Here is a 19862-nt window from a genome sequence, read left to right as displayed (position 1 = left end):
GGAACAGAACAAGCAGACTGACCGAAGTACACTGCTGAGAGGAGCAGTGGGCGAGACTGGAGAGGTCTGCTGCACCACTGTAGCTCCCTGGCCGGCTGGGGATCAAACTCATGCTGCAAAGGCTGCGGATGGCTTCATAGTGCAGTGCTTAACCCCTTGCACCACCAGGGATGCCCCCCACCCAAATCCTTATTTTAAAGATAAAGTCCATCCCAATTATGTGATTACTTACTGCTTTGGCCATTCTGGAATCTCTGTTGTAAATATCAGACTTAGTTCATTGTTTACCCATGAGATTAGAGTGACTTTCCACTTTATAAATTATATATGTCTATTCTGTGTATTTTAATGGAAAGTGTAATTACCTGTTTCTGAAGATAGCTTAATTAGTTGTTCAAGAGACTACTGTCTCAATTCATTGGTTTGGAGGGTAGTTTTGTTTATTTTTATTTAAGGACCAGAAAAGCCAAATGTTAAAAGCAAACAAAAGCAACAAAAGGCATGCTGTTTCATAACTTGCCTGGAGGCTCTAGTAGCCATCTAGCAGAAGGTCTGCATGGCTCTAAGGAAGAGCAATGCATTCTCTTCATTCGGTAGCATCAAAATAATAACACAGGCTTTTAAAATACCAGAAATCAGTCACCAAAGTTGACTTTACTACTATGTTGTAAACCATTTGTGAGGTATAGAAATAACTTTAGATGGTTATTTTCAGCACTGAGTATTTCTACTTGCTGGTGGTCTTGGGTGTTCGTGACCCTGGGTCTTAAGTAAGAGTCTCCCAGCATGTTGGGTGAGCACATCTGGGGATCCCAGGGAAGCATGGCAGAGTGGAGCCATGATAGAGTCTGGATCAAGAGGCCTGGGTTTCCATCTTGGGTCTTTTGCTTACCAATTAATCTGCGCCTGAACAAATAGCTAAACTGTTTTGCTGAAAATCATGAATGTGAAGATATAATGAAATTGTGTGTGTAACAAAGCACTTTGTAGACTCTAAATCTCTGTATAAATGCTACTGATATGGGTGCATTGTAAGAGCTGGGGCTGGCTGTTTTTTAACCAAATAGAAGAGTACAGTAATGCAACTCAGCAGGGATTTGCTGGACCTGAAAACAGATATGATACTTCTCCCCAGCTGTAATTGATTGAAAATATTTTTATATTAGACATTTTTATGGGTACATTATGGAGCACTTGGAGAGCCTCCCTTGGGTCTGTGCATTTAATCTTACTAAATTGTACCCCAACAATTTCTGCTCACTGCTGGTTCCGCTTCATGATATTTTGGCGAAAAAGATAGTATCACACTAGCCTAAACTGGCCAGATAGCTGTGAATAGTGTTTGACTTGACCAACCTATGGTATTCAGTTGTTCTGTAAAGTTATCTCCTTTAACCTATTCTTTGTGGAGGAGGAAAATGCAGAGCGAGTCACTCTCAATACATTTAAAATATCACTGAAAAATGTATTTTAAATTTTCCTTTAATCATTTCTTCTTCAAAGGAAATTGATCCCAGTCTGACTTGCTGTGTATTATTTTCTAATGTTCTGATCATTTGTGAGCCTGGTCCAGATATCTCAGATTCGCTGTTGAGATGTTGGGTTCCATATGGACTCTGTGTGTGTGTGTGTGTGTGTGTGTGTAATTATCTCTTAGAAGATAGAACTTCCACATTAGAAGTTGTTTGGGTTCTCAATTTCATTAGGATCCTTTGAACTAACAGGAATTTCATAAAATTAAATACTATGGACATGATAAGTTTATTTTAGAAACTGCCCAGATGTAAGCTATTTTTGCCTTCTTAACATTGTCATGTTGATGTAAAACATGCCATGTAGCACGCTCATTAAAAAGAAAAGACAAGCCAGTGTCTGCTGATCAGGTGAACATCTAAACATATCTGTGAGTAATGCTGGTGTTTACGCTTCTTTTCAGGATAAATTGTCAATAATAGTTAAGTCTTTTGCTTTCAGACCACTATTGTCATTTTGAAATAACAACAGTAGGTTTCCAAAGGTATGTTTGAACTTCACAAACATACTTCATACCATGAGTCAGCATCTATCTTTATTGAGACTTAATTTGAATATTAAATTACATTTGGAATATTCTAATCAGGTTGTTTTTATCCACCTAAGTGCCACCTTAAAATGAGGGAGTCCTCACTAACTGGACACCCAGTGTTCTAGTCCATTGGCAGGACCATCCTGATTGTGGCGGACTCGGCACGTGTCCTAACTGTGCATCAGATACTTAGTTCCTCTATGCTATTCCACTTGTTCTAATTCTATTCTCCTCAGCTTTCTAATTATTTTTGGTTTCCAGTGTAGGTATGCTACCAAAAAAGAGCATGTTAGTCACCCACCTTTGTGCTAATTATATCTAATTTCTTCATAAAAACTAGACAATTGTCATTCTGCTTTACCAATTGGTTTTATGAACTTGGAATTATAATGTCATTCTCCCTGGAGAAAAAGGTGTGGTCTCCTGGTGCTGACAAATTACGTTTCTGAGCCTACCAGACTGAGTCCCTGAGAAAAGCCCTTAAGTTAGCCAGAGCTGCTTTGTGGGGACTTACTAGAGAATCCAGCTGGCCTTTCCCACACAGACACACCCAAATCTTTTACATCCCTGTGTGCTCAATGGGTAAACCTTTCTCTTTCCTTTTGAATTTCTGTTAGGAATACTGAGAAGACCAGGCCTTTCATTTAGTCCAGCCATGACTTGCAGAAGCTCAGTGACTTGGCAGCTGTCAGTCAGAACTAGGCTTGGAATCAAGGCTGTGTGCCAGAAGGCTCTCTGAGGCGGTGCTCTCCATGCAGAGTGCAAAACGCTCCCTCAAAACTATTGCTTGGAGAATTTGACCATTTCTGTAAGGAATACAGGACTGTGTTTTTCAGTTTGTGTTTTCCCATGTCTTACGGTAAATGTTACTGCATGAGTCTGTCGAGGAACATGTTATACAGTTTGATGGTGTCAATTTATAATACATTGAAGTGAATGCACTGATGGTACCTTTATATCTCTTTATATGGGTATTATATTAATGCTAGAGGAGCTATGTAATGAAGAGCTAGTTAGGAATCATGGTGTGACTGACGCCAGCAGCATAAAAATTTAGAGCAGTGGCAGGATGTAAGAGTTTCCTGTACATCATAAAAAGTTATTTATCTTGATATAACTTCGATGATTTATTGAGTACTACAGAGAAGTCTCTAATGTCTGACTTAAAATGCATTTGATTACTATAGAATGTGGAATAGAGGACGAGGAATACCTCCATTATTGTTCTTCCTCAGAATTATTTTGGCTACGCAAGGTCTTTTGTGGTTCCATACAAATGTTGTATTTCTGTGAAGAGTGCCATTGGGAACTTAATAGGGATTATGTTGACTCTATATAGCTTTAGGAAAATGGCCATTTTGATAATATTGATTCTTTTAATCTATGGACAAGGAATTTATCTTTCCATGTCTTCGTGTTTTATAATTTTCAGCATTTGCTTCCTGGTTTGTATTTATTCCTAGGTACTTTATTCTTTTTGATGCAATCATAAATGGTATTTTTTTCAACTCTCTGTTAATTCATTTTTGCATATAGAAATGCAAGATTTTTGTATATTAATTTTGTGACCTCCCACCTCATTCTTAGTTTATTTCTTTAGTGGCTTCTTTAGAGTGTTCTTTATGTTACTATGCTTTACTTCTTCATTTCCAATTTGATACCTTTTATTTCTTTCTCTTACCTAATTGGTCTGGCCAGGATTTCCAATACTATGTTGAATGATAGTATGATACTGGACACATTTTCAACTTGTTTTTGCACAAATTGAAGCAGCCAGGGCCTGGTACCATGGAGAGGTAGAAGGTATCGAAGAGGATTAGGGCAATAGGCATCAAAGAATCACCTCCAGTGGACTCAGGAATGTTCTCTTCCAGTTGTGAAGCAATACTGAGTGGGTGGCAGTGGGGACTGGTGGGGGTGGAAATGTTTCATGTATCTGAGCCTGGACCTCACTACTGTCCTCTTCTATAGGGAAGTCCAGGTCCTCTGACTATTCAGGCTACAAGTTATTCTGTGTTAGGAGCCTCAGATTAAGCCATTAGTCCCTGCTCTGTGCCCCCACCTCTGCTGTTCTCCTGCAATGCACACTCCATCCAGGGTAGCTGATGGACACAGCACCCCCTTATACAGTGCTGTGCTCGGTCCTAGGAGCTCTGATGTTAGTGTGTACCCAAGTCAATGGCTGTAGGAGGTTCTGCACCATAGCCCTCCCCCCTCAGGTGGGTCCTTCTGCCCCATTATCACTCTATACGGAGTTCCAGTGTTCCCTACTCCTTTCAGTCAGGTTAATGTTCCTAATGTGACAGTGGGGGCTGGGGAGGGGGAGTTGACTTTGTTTTGCATCAGTTTTGTTGTGTCTCTGGAGGAAACTCACCTGACATCTACACTCTACCACTATCTTGTCTTGTCCCTAATCTTAGAGGAAAAACTCAATTTTTCACCACTGAGTATGATGTTAACTATGGGTTTGTCATACCTGTCCTTTAGCTTAAGATTTAGTTCTATATTTAAAACTAGATATTTATGGAATAGGAAGCATTTCCATTATTTTTACCTACTGTGGTAAGACCCTTTCAGGGAAGCAGGGTTTCATGGCTAGAAGGTAGAACAGGGAGTACTTGGTTTGAGCCCAGGGGTTCAGAATGCCAGGTCAGGGTAAAGATTGCAGAACAGTGATATTTATGATGTATCCTTTTAACCACCTGGCTACAATTTGATCTGAAGCTAACATTGCATAGGACAGTGGACCTTTAATCTATATCATAGTCACATAATACAGTAACCTTAATCATAGTAAGTAGATTTTTGTATACAAGAATTCTTGTATTATTCCATTGCCAGGGATAGTACAAACCAATTCCCATATAATCTTATTTAATTCTTAATAATACTATAGTGCAAGTATTTTAGTCCATTTTATAAAGAAATAAAGACTGAAATTAATTACTTGACCAAGGGCATGTTACAGCCAGTAGATGAAAGGGTTAAGGTCAGTACTTTTGTCTTTAGAGCTCCTGCCTGTTATACTACATTTGATGAAAATGAGTGGTTGCTCCACACAAAACCAGTATTATTAATAGGCAGACAACAGGGTAGTGGAGTCACTGGTGGAAATTTCTTTGAAAAATAGCAAATGTGCTCCTTTCCAGGGTCACCTATTTTCCTCTTCCAGTCTTTATTCCTCACACAGCTCCCTGCCCATCACCCTCCACATACACCCTTCTTAGAGGTCTACTTCTGCATATCACAGGTGGTATGGACAAAGGTAGAGACCGAGCGGGCTATGGAATCTGCCTATTCCCTATCTCTTCTTCTCATTTCAGTGAACATGCAGAAGTCACCATCAGTATCAAGAAAGGTTAGAATCAGGTTTGAAGAGGCCAAAGTTTCCCAGTAAAAACAACTAAATACTGCTCGTGTTTCCAGCACTAATGGTATTGTGGGATGTGTGCCCTGCCAGTTTGTCGCCACTCACACAATTAAGCCATTTTGTCTATTTTATAGAGCAGACTATGATAGCGCTATACCCCTAACACCTTAAATTTCTCTCCTACTGTCATTATAAAGCAATAGAAAGAACCATCAGGTCTTAGAAGACAGGAATTCAGATCCCAGATCACCCATTTTCTGACAGTGACCTTGAATGAGACACTGAGTCCCTGTTTCTTCATCTATAAAATGTCCATCATACAGCAGTGCTCCCAGGAGTGCAGTGACTAGTAAATAAGACAAGTATATGAAGCATTAAACATTGTTCCTGGCTTCTTAATAAATGCTGGTTCTCTCATTTCCAAACTCCACCATGTGCTGCCTTGACTAACATGTATGTCTTTAATTATATGCATTTTTATAGGTAGGGGAGAGCTAGAATTTGGGAAACGGGCAGAGATAATACAAAGGGAAAGGCAGGAGTTACCAGGCATATTTGTATGGCATAAACCAAATGCAATTTAGATCCTTGAGGGTAAGACCATGTCTTCTACCTCCATGGCATACCTTGTGGCTAGTGTTTGGCATGGTCCTGTTAATGCTGTCACTTATTGAGTGCTTTCTCTCTGCCTTTCCTCTTTTACATGTCACCCCCTTTATACTGCCTAGCAGCCAACCTGTAAGAGAGGTAGTGTTAATCCATCGTATGCAGATAAAATGACAAGGGACCAAACAACTCTCCCAAGGTCAGGATTCTGTGTTCTCTGATCTGAAATCCTACCTTATTATACTTTACTACCTCCCAGTAAAAACAGCTGCCTTCTTTTGGTTGTCTTTTTTTAACCAAATATCTTTAGCTAGATATGTTCAAATATAAGGATGAGTTGGACGCACCTGTCTGAAACATTAGAATGCTGATATTGGTTCTGAACTTGAGTTAGCAGTTCTTATGACCTGAGAGGTCTTTAGCAAAATTAATGCAGAAATGCAGTTGCAGTGATTAAAGGTAAGATAGTGACCAGCCATTTGAGCCTAGCTGAGAACTTTTCATCCCTATCTGCTGTTTTTTAATCTCCTTACGCTGTAGGTAGCTGCCCAACTTGCAATTAAACCAGTATTTGATTAGATAAAGCATTACTTAGAACAGCAGACCATGCTCTCAATGTCCAAATGTTCAATTTTACCCAACTATGAATTTTAGGAATAACTCTACCACAAATTTTTTTTTTTACTTTTAATGTTTATTTTTAGTACAATATTTGATTTCTCCTCTCATTTATAGTCCCCATAATTCTATCGTCACAGCCCTTATGCTCTTCCCTCCCCATACCCCTCTGGAAGCCTCAGATCTATACTACCACAGATATTTTTAAGCTTTGGATGAGTTTTATTCATAATAATTGAAGGACTGGGATGATTTGTATTAACAGAACCTTGATCAGAAATGCTTAAAAAAAAAAAAGCTACTTGGTGTACATGGGTCATTGCGTTCCTTAAATAAGCAACAACATTGTAGAGGAAAAGTTTGCTGGTAAATTTGCCTTTGGAGTCTTTTTTTCCCTGGTGCCTACTGAGAACTGGATAAACATCACTTTAACTGTACCCGTCTAAGGGTTGGCTGGCCTTTATATTTTTAGTCCTCACATGACAAAGTAGGTCTAAGCTGAAGAGTAATTTAGGTTAAACAAGGAATGTTTTCCCATTGCATTTCCCCTGAACGCAGGCATTTTAGGTCTCATTAATCATATGGATATAATTTGGTGAAAATGAAACATCTGTACATATAAATATTAACTTCTGCCTTTTATTTACCTAAAAATATTTTTAAAAGACGGAACTGTAAACTTAAGCAAGTAAACAATACTTAGGGATGTTTATGAAATCAGTCATTCAATATTCCCAATCTCTAGCATGGTTTAAGGACCACTTTGATCCTAATTAGATGAGAATCTGCATTGGACACGCACCCTCATCGAGTATGAAATCTATGGTAAATTGTTTGCACTAAGTAAATAACTATTTAAATATAGAGCGCTTTAGATTCTCTAAATACAGTGTTACATTAAATCATCGCAGGTTAAATGCAATTACTGTAGTATGAGGAAACAGATGGGGGATGTTTAAGGAACCAATATGGGAAAACTTGACTTCAGCTCCTTAGTAAAAAAAAGTATAGGTACTTCCTTAGTTTGAGTTTCTTACCCAATGCCCCTTTCTAAACCAGCAAACAATACCCATAGGTCCTATAAGCACAGACCCACTGTGTCTGGAACCTGCGAATCTGTGTAAATGAGGAGTTATCCCTGACTGGCTCCCACTGTGTTCTGGCCTCAAGCTCTTGAATAAGGAATGTTCAGAGTAGGAATTAAAATGATTGGATTTAAGTATAGATCCACATCAAAACTGCTCATGGTAGGGAGACAAAACTGGCCACTCTGGGGAGTTAGCAATGTTATGTGTGCTCCTACTGAAAGTTTTTTTTTTTTTTTTAATCAAATACTCCGTTTTTGCTATTGGGTTATAGTTAACTAACCTCAGCATATGCAGAAAGGAGGATATAGATCAGCCTTTCATAATCTACTTGGCAGTGGTATGTTCTTTTTAAAGCCTTGTGATGTGTTAATTTTCCTTTGCTTTTAATAAGTAAAAAAATCCCATTTTGTAATAATGCGTGACTCATTCACTGCTCATTATCTTCCCACTGATTTTTTTTTTCCTTGAGCCAGCAAGAAAATCTTACATGAGAGGAGGGAGAAACAGAGACAGAGTGAGTTTAGGAATACAGTACTTAAATGCTGTTGCTTGATTTTCATTGGTTATCTCTCCTCTTTCGGTGACCAGTCTAAATCCAGCCTTCCCTGTCAAAACCTTCCCTTCCCCCACCCTCCCTGCTAGGGGGTTCACAGGGTGTCTGCTGCTAGAAACTGATTGCAGGCATCTTTCATTCAGAATGGACATTAATAAATTGAATAGAGAAGAAAGATTTTAAAAATGTAATCTGTCACAATTGCATGGCTTTTAAAAGGGGTAAAGATGCTAAATGTTTTGGATGTTTGCATCGACTCTTATTTCTGTTCAGACTCTTAAGTTTTCAGAAGCTTAAATCTAGAGCCCTTTAAAAAAAAAAAAAGGGGAAGAAAGAAGAATTTTTCTGGTTAGTCGACCTCTTTTTAAGAAGTGCTTCATCATCCTCCTCCACCTCTCCGTGATGTTTCTCTGCAGCTCTCTGTAGGTTAGGGCTCTGTGCTGCCCGGCAGAATGCTCATCTGTTAGCTGAACAGAGTTCATCGACAGACATAGATCAATATAGGTTTTCTTTCTTTCCTGTGAATTCAAAATGCCATCCAAAGAATCTTGGTCGGGTAGGAAAACTAATAGAGCTGCAGTTCACAAATCAAAACAAGAGGGCCGTCAGCAAGATTTATTGATAGCAGCCTTGGGAATGAAACTGGGTTCTCAAAAGTCGTCTGTGACAATCTGGCAACCTCTGAAACTCTTTGCTTATTCGCAGTTGACATCACTTGTTAGAAGAGCAACTCTGAAAGAAAACGAGCAAATTCCAAAATATGAGAAGGTTCACAATTTCAAGGTAAGAATATTTGCTTTAACCTTATAAGAAATGCATTTTACTTGAAATATACAGTGTTAAAGGAATATCTTCTAATGCCTTCTGAAAAGTAGGATGACTGTACTAAAATGTTGCTATTTAAGAAACATGTTGTAGGCATGATTTTATTTAAGCACTAGCTGAATAAATCTAATAGAATTCAACCCCATCTCCTCTAATGCTGACTTAGTATTCTGTTTAATCAGTGATACTCAGTAGTAAAAGTCTTGACTGATGTTTAAGAGGGCTCATTTAGTCACGATTTTGGTGTTATTATTTGTGATGCAAATATATCTAACTACCTTTGTTGGCTATTTCATGAGAGGATTAGATCTTATCTTTGCTTGTTTCTGTTAAAAAGCCTTGGGTAAAAGAGGCATGTGCTGTTGCATCTGGATCGAGCAGATGGCCTGCATTTCCCATAGTTTCTGCCTTTTCTTCTCTGCTAATGAATTGACCATGATGAAAAGAGAATGCTTACCCTGGGACTGGTGGTGCTGCTGACACAAGCAGCTTCTCTTGCCTCTTTGACGATTTGTTTTACCTTATGTATATAGTTTTTAATTGTTGTCAGTGTGTCTCACCAACTACACTTTAATCATCAGTATATGCATTGATTCAAGCTGTGTGTAGCTCTCGCCTTATTTCCAGCATGATAAAGGCCATGAGTTCTATCCTTTACCACCTAGTTCAGAGAACATGCAATGTGAAGCTGTGCACAGGGAGACCCAGTCTCACTTACCTGATTGATGCAGTGGCATTTCTGAGTAGCTTCCCAGTAGTTGTACAACTTTATGATGAAGTTCTTTAGATAAAATGTCATTAAAGAGGACAATAAATGGAACATCAGGGTTTCCAGCTTTAAGTTAGCATTCACTCCAAATCACAAATTTGGAGTGAAATTTCTGGTGCATTCTAATTTTTAACACTAGCATTTATTTTACTCAAATGCAAAATATCAACCTTCCAATATGCTCAACATTTGCCATAGTGAGCAGATTTTTGTGAGCAGATCATTATGAGATAAATCCCAAAATGTGTGGGACTGTGTACAGACTAATATTTCAAGGTAAAGCAAATAGCATTTTCTGCTCTAATTTAGGCCATTCAGTGGATTAATAACAGAAATCATGTGTATCTAATGTCAACCATATCTTCCAGTTATGAGCCTGAATAATACTGGCAGGTTACTAGGCCTCAGTTTCTTTTTGTATGATATACAATCTGGTGTTACAACATTTTTGCCAGAAAAAAGATCCCAAATAAATCCTTTCATAAAATTATGTGCATTTTGTCACAAAAATAGCCACTTTAGTTTCCTAAGCAAGAAACTGTACTGTGTAATGCTTACTGTCTAGAAATGATAGGTTTTAAAATAGATGTCCAAAGATGTACCCTCTGATGCATTCAGCAGAACAACTACCCCTATTAAGGGACTGCCTTTTAATGCTAAGTTCTTGTACATGCTTTCTGTCAATACTGATTATACAAATCCTTGAGCAGACCTACTTGCTTTTAAACAAGCATAGTTTTTGGTTGGTTTTGTGGTGTTGTATCTTCTAGTAATTTCTCAATTTTACTGTAACATGTCGCTTTAATGTGCAAGTTTTATATAATCAAAGTGCTGACTATGGGGTACCAAGCTACGAGTCAGAATTGTTCCCAAGCAAAATTAAAATCAGCGAGCAACTATAAACCAGAGACACACTGCGGGGGGAGGGGGAGAAGGGCAGGAAGGATTAGGGTCAAAATAAGGGGGGTGCAATTGTATGGGGCATATAACCAAAATGAAAATACATACATTGTGCAAAAATGATGTAAGAATTATATAAAATATTTAAAAAGATGTCTCTGGAGCTAAGAAAATTAAAACCAGTGTGGGCTTACTACTTATGCTTAGGGAAGATCGCATGTGAGGTAGTGAGTTATCTATTTTATTGTATTATATATTTTAAGAGTTGCTGATAAGGTCAGAAAAGTTTCAAAACTTGTCTCCTCCTATTGAAATTGTTACGTAGAAAATGTTTCTTTGCGGTGGTATTATAAAAGATGGGGGGGGCCAGTCAACATACTTGACTTCCCAGAACATCCCCACAAGAATTCAGGCTCTGTGGCAGGAGCAGTTCCCTCCCACACAGATGTTCACTGAGAAGGTCACTGCTTGTGATGTGTGAGTATGTCCAGTTCAGAGATGTACTGTGGGAAAGGCTTTAACACTTACGTAAGGATGACCACTTATGTGGCCTTACAGCTTATAGCCTCTATGTTGGTGTAAGTGTGTTCCTGCTAATCACGCGCCCACTCACTAAAGCCTCGTTTCAACGTGGGTTTCTTGCTTGCTTCTTGAACTGCCTTGTTACGTAATGTTGCTTTGTGGTGCTGAACAGCTGCCAAATCTCATTCCTGAGGGTGAAGCCAAGAGTGCCTTATACCTTCAGTGAAAGCACCAAGGTGAAATCCAAAAAGATCAACTGGGCCCAACTCCAAACAGTTGTGTGTCAAGGTTTTTGTGGGGTTTTCCCCCTCATTAAAAAAAAAAAAGAAAACAGGAAGGCTTCTCATTTTGCTGTTATGTAACACAGTCTTATGTTTTCCTATTGTTAATTTTTAGGATTTGATAATCTACCATAATAAAGTAGCCCTTTCTCTTAGGGAAGTCATTTTAAAAATAAATGTACTACATTCTTAAAGGAATAACATCTTTCAAAGTTTTCAAAAATTCACCTCTCATTTTAAGAATTGCCCGCATCCTGAAGAGTGAGAGATGGAGTGCAAGTGCTAATTTCTTGAGCAGACTTAAAAAACAGACAGACAACGGACATTAAGAAACATAAACCCCCCACCCCCACCCCGCACTGATTTACCTACATTCTGAGGCTCTCTGGATCGAGTGATCACTGAGCCCTTAGGAACTTGGTTTATCATCTGTATGACTTTCAGCAGATGGATTCATGTCTCTAAAACCTGTTTCTACGTGAGAAAAATAGTTTTTTTGTATGTGTAGATCTATATGGTAGCCACTATTTTTGTAATTACAAGTCAATCTTCAGTGATTATTTTTTTTCCTGAATGCATCTTCTTAAGATTGTTTTTCTTGCCTAGTCGCAGAGTTCAATATGCAATTGAGCACTTTGGCCTGATTATGGAGACTAAACAAAGCTCTCGCTTCTGTTTTAGCTCCCAGGCTGTTAGATGTTACATAAGAGCAGTTGCACTTCCATGCACTACAGAATACAGTGAAATCTGTTTTTTTAACTCACTGTAAACTAAATTAGATATAATAAGAACAGAAACCTGACTACTTAGGCTAATTGAAAGAGCAACATTAACAATTATTATAGTGAGTATATCCTTTTTAAAAAGTTTAGTTTTGGGCCTCCCCTGATGGCGCAGCGGTTGAGTGCTAGGCTTCGAGGCTGTCTGCAGCCTCTGCAGTGGTTCGTTCCCTGGCCACCGGCGAGGGTCCCACCAAAAAAAAAAGTTTAGTTTTTTTCTTAAGGTGCTCTTGAAGTGGTAATTGATTTGGATGCATTCTGCATGTAAGTGAAAGATATATTAATGTATTGAATGTTGCCAAGATAAAAACGCAAGCAATCAATCCTGAAATTTGAATTGATGCTGTAATTAAAATAGTATCATAACATGAACCTTGTAGAGTTTAATTACTGATTCAGGACCTACTAGGATAAAGCAATAATGGTGAACTTGTCAATCCTGGCCAGCACTCCTACCAGAGTGGTCTTTCTTTTGAATCATAAGATTCACATTCGAGATTAAATACAAAGTCTTCTTTTTGGCCAGAACTGCTATCTTCCAGTAAGTTGCCAAAATGACCAACACCAAGGGAAAGAGAGGCACCCGCTGCATGTTCTCTAGGACTTTTAGAAACTATGGAGTAGTTCCTTTGATCACATATATGTGAATCTACAAGACAGGTGGTTTCACAGACATCAAGGAAATGGGCACTGTTCAAAAAGGAATACCCACAAGTGTTGCCATGGCAAATTTGGAAGAGTCTATAATGTCGCCCAGCATGCAGTTGGCATTGTTGTAAACAAACAAGCAAAGGGCAAGATTCTTGCCAAAAGAATTGAGCATATTAAACACTCTTAAGAGCCTAGATAACTTCCTTTTTCCTGATCATTTTCTTTCACACATTTCAGGAAGTCAAAGAGAAAAGTACTTGGGTTTAGCTCACCCAGAGCAGCACACTTTGTGAGAACCCATGGAAAAGACCCACTCCCCATGATTTCATGTCATGATAGGTGTGGAAAAAGACTTCCGGACTATTAAAAATACAAAATGAATCAACAAATAAAACTGCCTGACAGTTCTAAAATTCTCCAACTAAGAAGTACTAGGCTACTTTTATTAACTTTATTAAAAACCCATATAAGGACAAATTTTTAATGTTGATTTTTTTTAAAGAATTATATATGAAAGGATTTTGAAAAGTTGTATCATTAGGTATGTGGAATGTCATAGTCAAGGGTTGTGCCTACAACCCTGCTTTTGTATTAGCTCCATGAGGGCACCACAGCCCTACCACCACCTTTCCTCTCTCCCGACCCCGATCCAGTGAAGCGCCTGATAACTGGACGTATCTGCTGAAGGACTAAAGAAATGAGCACACAGTGTGATTTGGGGCATTGGGTGTAGTTGTTAGTTTGTATTTGGTGGAAATTTTTTTTGGTATTATTTTGAAATCACTTCTCATGGAAGCAGAAACTTTCAACAAAAAATGGATTTTCTAGTGTACTGAAGTCAGGTATTGATACAAAAATTTTTTTTTTACCAAATTCATGTGGGTTTTTAAAAATGAAAGAACACCCAAGATACCATGTTTTTGTGTTAGAGAATTTGTGTTCACATCTTAAGTGCTCAGAAACTTGAAATTGTTTTTGAATAGTAAGGAAGCAAAATATGAAAATGGAAAAGGCAATCTGGAATGTCACATTATTAAGCTGCAGCAATAAAATCACTAAACATTTTGAAGGAATGTTTTTCTCCAAATTGGAGATTAAGTTGAATTATACCATATGTACACGCATGTATATGTGTATATACACGGTTCCTAATTCTTAATGTGGGTCAGTTGCAAGAGAAGTTTAAACAAGAACAAAATTTCAGCGCATAGTGTTTGTTGTCTCTGCCTAGGGCACCCAGACTTGTAGAAGGTTGATGAAAAGTAGGAGACTGCACAGAATTATCTGTAAGATCCCTATAGACATTGCGTTTCTGTTGCTCTCTAGTACAATATTTATTAGCAGCCAAAATAGTTAATGGACACCACTGCACTGCTTTTTACTTCTGCCTCTGTTGTTTGTGAGGTGGACCACAAAGACCAATCCTGCACTTCCATCTGGGCCTGTGTACTGATTCAACTTTGTAACCTTCTCAACCTCACCCTTGCCTATCTTTTTTTTTTTTTAAGAAGTGGGGTACAGGCCAGAGAGAGCAGGAGCAGAACAGGCATATATCCGAAACACACTGCTGAGGGGAGCAGTGGGCTAGACAGGAGAGTTCTGCTGTGCCATGTAGGTTACTCTCCAGCCGGCCAGGGATCGAACTCTTGCCGCAAAGGCTGCGGACAGCCTCACAGCACTGTGTTCAACCCCCTGTGCCACCAGGGAGGCCCTGCCTATCCTCATGAGTAGTAATGCTGGCTAGGGGTCAGGGTATGACACATATCAAGAGCAAATCTCAATCATTAAGTTCACTGAAAAGGTTACTGCCAGCCTTGAATAATCCAAGAAGAAATAGTTTACGATATATATAAGAATTAATATTATTTCAAATGTCTATACTAACCAAAGTGATTTACAGATTTAATGCAAGTCCAGTGGCATTTTTTTTTTCAGAAGTAAAACAATCCTAAAAGATCCTGAATAGCCAAAGCAGTCTTGAGCAAGAAAAACAATTGGAAACATCACACTTCCTAATGACAGAGTACCAAAATAGTATGGGACTGGCATAAGGAAACTTATCAACCAGTGGAACAGAGATCCCAGAAGTAAATCCATGTATTCATGGTCAACTAGTGGTCAATATGGGTGCCAAGAATGCTAAATGGGGAAAGTATAACCTCTTCAGTAAAAGATGTTGGGGAAAAGATATCTTCATGCAAATGAAATGAAATTGATCTCATATACAGAAATGGATGAAGAGACTTAAATACTTAATAGTGTCATACATCCACCATAAAACCGCCTTAGAGGGTTTCTTGACATTAGTTTTGGCAATGTTTTGGGTTTGACAACAAAAGCATAGACAGCAAAAGCAAAAATAGACAATTAGGATGGCATCAAACTAAAAAATTTCTGCACAGTAAAGGGAATAGTCAACGAAGTAACTATGGTACCTATGACTGGAAGAAAATATTCGTAAAATATATATCTGGTAAGTATCTAAATGTATAAGGAATTCCCACAACTCAATAGAAAAATCAAAATAACCTAATTAAAAAGTGGGCACAGTAACTGACAGACATTTTTCAGAAGAAGGTATACAGATAGCCAACAGGCACATGAAAAAATGCTCACTATCACTTACTATGGAAATGCAAATCAAAACCACATACCTGTCAGGATGGCTATATATATATATGTATATATCATATATATGTATGTGTGTGTGTATATATATATATATATACACACACACACACACATAAAGAGAATAAGCAACAGTAAGGACGTGGAGAAGGGAACCCTCTAACAGTGTTGCTGGGAATTAAGGTAGAGAATCACCCTGGCACATGACTCCCAACACAAGTTTAGGCTATAAATGTATAGGAAGAACACAGTTTCAAAAGGCACCACCTCCAAAAATCTGTTGTTTTTAATATTTATGTGTACACACAATACTCTGAAGTTAACTTTTTGTAGTGTCATACATCCACCCTTCTTTTCCAATTGAGCATTGACTCTTTTGTTCTGTTTCATGAACTAACTGAAGAGATATATAGTAATTCATCTATGAATTTTTGCGGAGTCTTACATAGGAGTGAACACTACTATGTAAGTAAGTAGGAGGCCACTACTGTGGCCTCAGTAAGATGGTCAAAGGACATGCCTGAAGAATACATACATGTTCTAACCTCTTACCCAGTTACTTTCTACATTGGCAAGATCCCAATACTTCATACACTAATTATCACTACTCAGCCTTCATTATTCATTTACAGTAGTACATGACACAAAAATATTGTCTTCAAAGATCTCACAGGGCAGAGAAAAGAGACATGCATATACGCCAAAAAAAAAAAAGTGGAATGATAAAGAGCTTACATGCAGATATTTTTCTTAAATATTTTAACACACATTAGTGGTGGTTTCTGAGAAACCAAAATTACTTTCCTCATAAACACCATACTAATAAATTGTTTCCTGACCCCTCTTGAATTACCTCAAGATTCTTCTGGTTGCAAAATAGGAAAGCTAGAACAGAAAGGGGAAATGATATGTGGTGTTTTTCTTCAATTTTTATCTTATACACTAACTTCATGTGTTCATATTTTATGGCTTTATGGGATTTTACATATGCACATTTACAGGCAAGAATACTATGTACATAATTTTAAAAAGAAATGATTTTATACTATTTCTTTGTTAACATTTTAAAGTAAGGGTTATTTTCAGTGTAGGATAATGTTAAAAAGTTTTTGAAAAGCAGGAGGCAGGGTAAAAGGGAAGAGAATGTACATTATGTACAGAATGGCAACAAAGGTTCTTACCTGAAACTGTGCAAGACAATGGAGTGATAACTTCAATGTACTCAACAACAAAACTATCAGCCTAGAATTCCATGTCCAGCAAAAATACCTACTAAAATAAAAACATGTTTATTTAAACAAAAGGGTAATGAATTCATCTCCAGGAGAACTATAGCAGGAACATTAAAGGACTTTTTCAGACAAAAGAAAAATACCAGTTGGAAATTTAAATCTATACAAAAGAATGAAGAATGACAGAAATAGTAATTGTGTAGGTTAGTATAAAAGATGTTTTTTTCTTCATTTTACTCTTTAAAGGATAATTGACTGTTTAAGCAAAGATAGTAATATATAGTTTATACAAATAAAATACGTGACAACAATAGCATGAAGTACAGGGTGGGAGAATAGATATATGCTGCTAAAGAGTCTTATGCTATCCATGAATTGGTATAATATATTTGAAGGCGTTTTAGTAAGGTAAAGATGTGTATTGTAGACTTTAGAGAAAGCTGTGCAATCTATCCAAAAGTATGCAAGACGAGAGATAACAAATGGAATAAATATAAAACAAAATATGGCACATTTATTCCCCCCCCATTGATAGTTACATTAGATGTAAATGGCCCAAATACTCTTAAAAGGCAGAGGTTGCCAGATTGGATTAAAGCAAAACAGATCCAACTGTATGTGATCCACAGGAAACCCACTTAAAATACGGACACAGTAAGGTAAAAAAGATACAATAATTCAAAGAAAATTGGAGTGGCGGATTTCATATAATTTTCAGCACAAGGAATATTATTGGTAATAAGGGGTAGAATTCATCAAGAGGACACAGCACATTAGAAATTGTATGCCCCTAATGTAAGAGGCTCAAAGTATATAAGTAGCATCTCAACTGAGAAATGGACAAATCCACAATTATAAATGGAGATTTCCAAAATTTCTCAGTGCTGGAATACACATACGGAACAAATAGAAACTTGGGAAGGATAAACTGTTATTAATAAATTTGACCTAATATCTATGGCATATTCCATCCAAGAACATCAGAGTATACATACTAAATAAACACACAAGATTCACAAAAATAGGTAATATTCTGGGGCATAAAACACGTGTGAATAAATCAGAGGATTGAAATCATATAAAGCATATCCTGTTATTATAGAATCAAACGCAAATCAGAAACATATATGGACAATTCCTTACATATTTAGAAGTCGAACAACTTATTGCTAAGTAACTCATGGATTAAAGAAATCACAAGGGACATTAGAAAATGTTTCGACCTGAATGAAAAGAATACAGCATGTCAAAATCCATGGACTGTGGATAACATAGTGCTAATAGTAAAATCTATGTCATTAAATGTTTATTTTAGGAAAAAAAGTCTTAAACCAGAGAGCTAAGTTCTACCTCACAAAGCTAGCAAAAAAATGACCCAGTTAAACCAAGTATTAGAAGTAGGAAACATTAAAAAGCAAAGATCAACAAAATAGAAGCAAAACAATAGAAAAATCAGGATCTCTTTTACAAACAATTAAAAAGGGTTTTAACTACATAGTTTAGATGACATTTTTACAGCCAAGCCAAAGAGAAATTGAAACCTTGGTTATGTGGCAACATTAATGTTAGTGCAGACTGACAACTAGGGGTAACATGGTTTGGGTTGTTTTTGTCTCCTGGGTTCAGTTTACCTGCCTATAATATGGACTAAGATATTATTTGTCCCTCAGCTGTGGATGATACGGTGCTTTTATTATACAACCAAGTTGAGTCACATGTTTCATTTTCCTATTATATCTGTAGAATGTAACTTTATGGGATTGGTACCTTAAAGTATTGATTCATTGTGCTGAATTTTTTTCTTCTGGTATTTGATGCAAAATTATTTATCCCAGTAATGAAACTTAAACTTTCAAAGTAGAAATGTTTAGGTTATGGTATTTGATCATTTTAAACCTTAGCCATGATGCAGAGCTCCTATGAAAAGAACATTAAAATTTGTTTCTAAAACTTAAAAGTCTAAACAATAAAATTATACATTTAAATTATACACTTAAACACCCATATTTTGAAAAGGAAATTTTTTTAATTACTGATATTTATTGTTACATTATTTATTATAAATATGTACCTTGTAATATAATCAAAAACAAAAGGAATGCCTTAAAAATGTTGATGCTACCAGTGTTTGACTCTTGGATTCCAAATTGATTGCTTTCTGTAAGGGTTTGCTCCTTCAGCTCAGAACAGAACATTAAGTGAGAGAATTAAGAAGTATTCTAGCATTAATAGAGTTGTGTGAGAATCTCAGCAAATTTGCTTGTCTGTACCACTTGAGCTCAACTGTGAATTCAGAAGTATTTCTCTTTCATTACAATAGTATTGATTTGGTGGTAGGTGGAGGTGGGGAGATAAATCATGAAGGAAGCCATAAAGAGATCTATGCTCTGTTAGTGTAGATTGAAGAATGGATTGTGTGAGTAGAACTGATTCTTTTTTTTTTTTTTTTGGGCACATGTTTACTTACTGTTTTACGTACCAGTCAATAAAAACCACTTTTATTTTTGCCATGTAAGAGTGGAACTGAATTATCTGGTTGCCCTAATAATTTCCCTAATAGTAAGTTAAGACTAGTGTCACTACAGTCTGACCACATGTCAGCTTTTTCCTGTAGTTATTTCTTTTACTTAAGGGGATGTCACTTATTTGTGGCATGGCCAATGTAAGTCTAGCAGTCTTACTGTGTCTCCCACAGTTTTGAATAGTTTTCTCACTCTTGAAACATTAGGTCACTCACTTTTTGCCATTTTCCAGCCTTTCAAAATGATACTTGTGTTAGCTCCTTGTGGGGGTAAGTACGTGCCTCCTGAAGGCCTGACAACCGTCCCCTGTTGTCTGCACCTGCAGTAGCTGGTGGCAGGAGCTGTGCAGAGCTTTATCTCCTCCGCCTGTGCACAAAGAGCCTCCCCAACTCTGCTATTGGCTAGCAGTTCCTTCTCCAGCTCCAGGAACTCAGCAGTGGCAAACCTTGCTTA

At 37.4% G+C, this 19862-nt stretch overlaps 1 protein-coding gene across 2 annotated transcripts in view; it reads left to right on the top strand.

The window, feature by feature from the left end:
• Positions 1-8831: 8831 nt before the first annotated feature.
• The window catches only part of CHN1 (chimerin 1), a gene marked incomplete at both ends in the record, with an annotated part of 37971 nt that continues 26940 nt past the window's right edge, over positions 8832-19862 (top strand). For both annotated transcript variants that reach the window (XM_084248317.1, XM_084248316.1), the window contains one exon: positions 8832-9083. In XM_084248317.1, the coding sequence (XP_084104443.1) occupies positions 8832-9083 (252 nt within the window). The remainder of the gene's footprint in view (positions 9084-19862) is intronic.

The sequence above is a fragment of the Talpa europaea genome (assembly GCF_964194135.1).
Source record: "Talpa europaea genome assembly, chromosome: 1".
NCBI classification, from domain to species: domain Eukaryota; kingdom Metazoa; phylum Chordata; class Mammalia; order Eulipotyphla; family Talpidae; genus Talpa; species Talpa europaea.
This window is presented reverse-complemented; position numbering and strand designations above follow the sequence as displayed.